A 6,222-nucleotide genomic window follows, 5' to 3' on the forward strand; every position below is an offset into this window, starting at 1 on the left:
CTGCCCTCGCTCAAACTGTTGGTACAAGCTGTGCTCAGACATGTCTTTGTCCCCCCCCCGTCAAAAATCATGGGTGAGATGAGCTTCCCACCATGACAAGTTAACTAGGGGAAACACACACGCACACATAAAATCACATGTACATATGTATATACATGTATACATATAGATTAATCATGAATGTAGTACTCCCTACCACCTTGTGCTTTTCAAATTTGTGTATTCTGCTTCTTTTTTATTTGATTTCATATGCATATTTTTTTCTGTATATTAGAACATGCTACTGGATGATCCATCCATCCATCCATCCATCCATAAGCAGATAATGTCAACAATTCTTTACATTAATAAAGTGTAAATAAAGCTGTGACATGAAAAGAATCTTTCAGATATTTTTCTACAACGGCATCTTGAGGTTTATGTACTCAAATTCTGCTACAGTTATAAAATGTAGAAACATCTACCAAAACGTTTTTGTAGAAAAAGTTCTTGCAGCCATAACTACCTGCAGAGAGACGTGGCTTTCGTCCACCACAGCACAAGTGGAGCATGCACTTATTTATTTTTAATCAAGTGTAACCTGACCATCTTACTCACATTTATAAATATAATTCACTTCAGTTCAGTTCAGTTTATTTATATAACGCCAAGTCACAACAGAAGCCATCTCAGGGCACCGAACAAAAAACTTTTATATACATATAAAGTACCGGTAAGTTAAGATTATTTATCTGAGGAATGTTATTATAATAATAATAATAATAATAATAATAATAATAATAATAATAACAATAATAATAACAATAATAATAATAATAATAATAATAATAATAATAATAATAATAAATGTTTTCAGAAGTAAAACCCTAAAATATTTGATTTTAAAAGTTTATAATTCTGACGGTAAAGACCAAACTTTCTTCTGAATAACTATTTAACATAAATCACATTTTCATACCAGATAAAGCAGGAAGGTGTGCAGACCAGTCCCAAGTCCTACTGAGGACAAGATCCCAAGGCCTACCCAGTAGAGACACCATAGAAACTTCTTCTCCAGGTACTGAACATACTGCAGAGAAATAGCAAAACGCACTCAGAAAACATCTGGAAAAATAGATAAAACTAAAAACTGGGAAAGAATTTGAATCGTTCAGGTTTCATTTATAAAAGCACCTTTCACGTAGCAGAGCAACAGAGTGCTTTACAGAAAATAAAACAGAACAAAGTAAAAAGATTTTTAAAAATGAAAAACCTGTAAAAAAAAAAAACATTTCAAACAATCATCGTATGATGGGATTTAATTGGGAAAACTATTTCTGCACACATCTCCGGTGTTTTTTTATTTATTTTTAATGAATAGAGAGTATTGTTAAAAGAAACGAAAAAAAAAGCTACATAAATTTAGTTCTAAAATCTAAAAAAGGTACAAAAACATTAATAAAATGTAAAAAAATAGAAGTAAAAAAAAAAAAAAAAAAAAAAAACTACATTCGTTTTCAAAAAAGAAACCAACACAATTAAAGCAACTAACTAAAGCAAAACACATATGATTAAATTGTTTAAGTCTAAAACTAAAAGCTTAATAAAACTGAGCTAAACATAATTCACAAATTTTAGTAAACCTTTTCAAAAAAAAAAAAAAAAAAAAAAAAAAAACAAAAAAAAAATCGATAATTTGACTAAAACCAGATCAAACAGGTATTTTTAGTTTGCTTGCTTTGGTTAGAGTTAATTCTCCACTGGGTGTTTTGACTTTAACTGAATGAACCCGGACGGTCCTGCATGGATGCAAACAGGAATGTCAGTCAGCTGAATGAGGATCAAGGGTTGCATGACAACAGTGCACACTGCATTATCTCCCAACAAGTTGTGTGTATGCAAAGTTCTAGGTGATAAAAACAAAACAAAACTGACACTCGATGACCTTTAGTCTGATGAGGCTGTAGGGTTGAAATAAAACCATATTGAAGCCTTACTTGCTGGTGAGATCCCTCTGTGGAGTATGTGATGGAGAAGACAGAACACAACACCAAAAATAAGAACACTGCTACTCGTCGATGCCAAAGCCTGAGTGTGACAAAGAAGGCAGAACGACAAGCCAAACAAATGTCAAATGCATAAACTTTGAAAACAAAAGAAGTTCCATCTCTGTTAAATAGCACATTTCTCTAACAAGCTAATGTCAGCGGGTTTAAATCACTACACAATATCTCACAAATGTAAGTTTGTTTTGTCTGTGGGGTGAAAAAAAAAAAGTGCTTACAAGAAACTTTAGAAGACGATTTACACAGTTCGATTACAGAGATAAACAGGACAAAATGTCACCGCTGCAAGTAAGCAGAAATAACCTGTACAGTTTACAGCCAAAACATAAACCTGTTTCACAGCTTACTCGTATGTCCACTCCTTTAGCTTGATGAGGGTTTCCAGAAGGAAATATTGTAGCGTGATGACAGGTCTCCTCCACACCACCAGAGAAAGACGTTCTTCCTTGTCTTTTTGTCGTCTCTCTCTTACGGATAAATCTGAAGGATAAAAAGAGCATTCAGCACTTGTGCTCCTATTAGGCTCATTAACAATGACATCCTGTGGAATTAACAAAGCTAAATACATGATAAATATCTGATGTGTGCCAACAAGAACTCGTCAGAATGAATGAAAACTGAAAGCAGTTTTAAAATCTTTATGACTTCTGGACGCCATGTGGCTGAGGTTAATGTTCTAACCCCAGGGATTACACAACTTTAAAGACATGTGCTGCCTTCTGAGTCTTAAACTTGATGTTCAACAAACCTGTGGACATGCCATTCAGTTTGTCCTTGGGTCCTGCACGTCTCTTAGATTGTTCACAGCTCGATCCATTGGCTGCCATGTCAGCTCAGGCTGGACACACAAACACAAAATACAAAAACACAAGTCTGAGTCACATCCTTCAGCAATGTCCTCCCTGGGCTTTCTGTGTGCCTACGGTCACCAAAGAAGTAGGACAGACAGACAGGTTGAGTGGCGAAGTCCTGACAGATGAGCACTACCTGTCAAACCAACAGCTGACATTTATACCAGAGAAAAACACAAGATAGTTAGAAAAATGACTGTCTTACAAAAAATAACAGACATCCGAGTGAAAAGCTGTCTGTGTAGGAGTCTTGTAACTAGATATACGGAGGAGTCAAGTGCGTGCTCGTAACCTCCACATGCTAACCGGTTAGCTAGGGACACCGGGAGTCACGATTAACAGAGTTTAAATCACTTACCAAGTCACTGGCGGAGAAATGTGTAAAACTATGCGCTGCCGTAATGTTGTCGTGGTAATAAAAACGCAAACGCTGTATATTAAAATGGATGTTTGTTGGAATTAAATGACATCGCCGTACCTTTATCCTGTTCACTTCATCCGGAAACTAATTCCGTACACGTCACAATAAAGGACAACCATTTCCAGATTCACAGTTTATTTTCTATAAAAGGAGTTTGGCAATAAGCTTTGTTGAAATTAATACATCTGAAAAATTTGTAAAACCAAACAAGTGTTTGATTTCGTCATTATGTACCCGCCTGTTGCAATTTTTCTGCCTTAGTAGTCGACAAGGCACCTTTATTGTGAAATTAAATGAGCTGCGTATATACGTAATTTCCGCTTTTCCGTCCAATCGGTGGTTGCCAGATTTGTGAACAAAATGTTTCACTGTAATGACGCTGATGTACAGAGATGGGCTTAAGAGGAAATAGGCACGTTTCTTGGCCTTGTTCTGCACACACACTTGTTATACTGGGTAATACTTAAAGTGTTATAATGGTTAATACTTAAAGTGTTATACTGGGTAATACTTAAAGTTCGCTCTGAAATCATAAAATCGGTTGCGCTGAAGCCTCCACCACTGTACATAATGTACCCTGCATCCTCGACACTCACCCACAGAAGAAAACGATTACTAATTGACATTTATATCAGCTGATGACACCTTCCCATCCCTGCTTTAACAAGGTATGATTCACTTTAGACTTTTCAACCAACCCACTATAGACTTCATGAGCTCTACCACAAAAAAAGGCACACAAACTAAATCTGACTAACTTTATCCCAGTTATTAACATCTGCTGCCATCTCAAATTGCTCAGCCCAATCTGACCCCACACACTGTCCCAGAAAAACTTTCCGGCATAAAGACTGGTCATGGTGTTGCAGCTAAAGACCGACTAGTGCTCGTCTCTGATGGAGAAGGTGAATTATTTTCAGGCACCAACTTTCTGAAATTGTGATCCCACTTCTGACACCATTGTAATAAATTTGAGTCACACAGTCAGATCTTGACCCCTACGATAAATATAAAATAAGCTCACTTAGCTCACCCAGCCGACAAGATCCCTCCCCATCTAAAGGCACCCAACCTCACATCCTCACACAGGAACACTTAACCACCTTTCCATCTTTGTCACCAGCAGCCCTAAATGACTGCCAGCAACACCCTCTCCCTCCAAGTGCGCAGCCTCAATCACTAAAAGTTCTCTCCATTTGTTTCCGAGTCCTTTATTCAATGTGCTCCTCTAATGATCGCACACACCTGTCCTTTATTAGTCTCTTCACCTCCTCTGAGTCTTGCACATCACAATATTAATATCACTTACATCTATCCTGCTGTGACAAAAGGTCTTTTTAAATAATTAAATGTAGGCCTTCAAGTCTGAGACGTTGATATACTGTAGGTAAACCCTCTGCTTGACAGCAAATGTACAATTTTAAACCAAATGTATAATGCATGCAATGTACACACACATATACATATATATTATTACAACACTCAATGTGAGTATTGAAATTTGAGCAGAAACACTACATCCAATTTTGTGGACAAAATTACTGTACGAATGTACACTAATGTACACTATATGCTATAAAAATGTATATTCACATCTTTGTTCTCAGTCAAACTTGGCTAACCCTAAGTAAAACAGGAAATACCTTAATTCTACACTATGAAAATTACAAGTGGAGACATTTACTGTCACTCAGTGTTAACTGGATTAATCAAAGGAAAGCCAAATATTAACCCAAAACAAAATGTTATTTATGTTGTACAAAATGTTTAAAACTGAATAATATATATTTTTTTAAACAAAAGATAAAAAATGCCTCAGTTGCCGACTGCTGCAACATTTTATTCTGAATCACAAACACAGCAAAACAAAGTAGCTATCTAATAAAGTTCCAAAAGTGTCATTGCATCTTTAAATTTAAAGGCCATAATTACTAATAGCAAGCATTAGTACTGGTCCAGCAGATGGCTTGTCTATTCCTGGACAGTAACACAAGTAGAGATTAAACGGTGGTTCTCCCTTGATTGTATGCTCAGCTTCACTCGTCGTAGTGAAGAGAAGACAGGAACTTATCCACATCCAGATCACGGGGAAAACAATCAACAAGTTTCTTCCTTTCCTGCAAAATAAAACCATCAGAGTTCAAAACAAGCATGAAGGAACCTGGAAGTTATAGCTGCATTAGAGAGAACAAGCTGCTTTCTATTTTATTTTTTAACTTAAAATGTTTACGTTTTTTAAACCCTCAGAAGGTCTCATGGGTAAAAAAAAAAAAATGAGCCACACATTTATTTTTGTCCATGTTTTAATTTAAATAATGAGTAATTATTGTCAAATTTAAGAAGAAATGTTGGTTAATTTTTGTGTGTAGCACCTTTTTAAACCACCACATGGCAGTATAAGACTGTTTGAACCGAAGGATGGATAGTGAGGGAGCGAGCAGCGTGTCTCTAAGAAAAATGGGAGGGAGGCCCCTTGACGTGACATGAGCCGTCTCTCTTTGGTTCTCAAAATGACGGACGCTTGGTGTGGTTTGAGCTCTTTAGCATAGCATATTTCACCCAAAGCTTTTAATAAAATAATCAGTAAACAAGTTCTCAGCTTCACTTTACAGAGAAAAACAACTTTTTAGATGAAGCTTAGCTGCTTTTAACGATCCAAAAATTCGATTTTGGACGGTTAAAATACATTTTAAAGAGAAAGGGAGGGGTCAGTGGAGTTGAGCCTTTTGTCATCCAGTGTCTTCAGTAGAAAGAGAGACACGAAGAAATGATAAAGCTGATAAATGAAAACGAGGTCAATTATTTTAATTTATCGTGTGATTAATTGATTTATTGTTTATTGCGACAGGCCTAGTACGAAGTACTTACTACTACGTAGTAAGTAATAGTTTATTTTAGTATATAT

At 36.1% G+C, this 6,222-nt stretch overlaps 2 protein-coding genes across 2 annotated transcripts in view; both read right to left on the reverse strand.

Annotated features, from left to right (window-relative positions):
- Positions 1 to 958: 958 nt before the first annotated feature.
- On the reverse strand, positions 959 to 3,423 carry vmp1 (vacuole membrane protein 1; the record flags this gene model as incomplete). The annotated part of the gene is given in 5 exon segments (XM_037677413.1): positions 959 to 1,069; positions 1,977 to 2,067; positions 2,393 to 2,525; positions 2,794 to 2,883; positions 3,375 to 3,423. Coding segments are annotated over 4 exon segments (414 nt in total), but the record flags the coding sequence as incomplete, so codon positions are not given.
- Positions 3,424 to 5,353: 1,930 nt separating this feature from the next.
- The window catches only part of LOC119411547 (protein NPAT), a 23,938-nt gene continuing 23,069 nt past the window's right edge, over positions 5,354 to 6,222 (reverse strand). Inside the window, exon 10 of the mRNA XM_037678501.1 lies at positions 5,354 to 5,434. Coding sequence (XP_037534429.1) covers positions 5,354 to 5,434 — 81 coding nt within the window. The remainder of the gene's footprint in view (positions 5,435 to 6,222) is intronic.

This window comes from Nematolebias whitei, chromosome 6 (genome assembly GCF_014905685.2).
Source record: "Nematolebias whitei isolate Nwh7 chromosome 6, NemWhi1, whole genome shotgun sequence".
In the NCBI taxonomy this organism is placed as follows: Eukaryota; Metazoa; Chordata; class Actinopteri; order Cyprinodontiformes; family Rivulidae; genus Nematolebias; species Nematolebias whitei.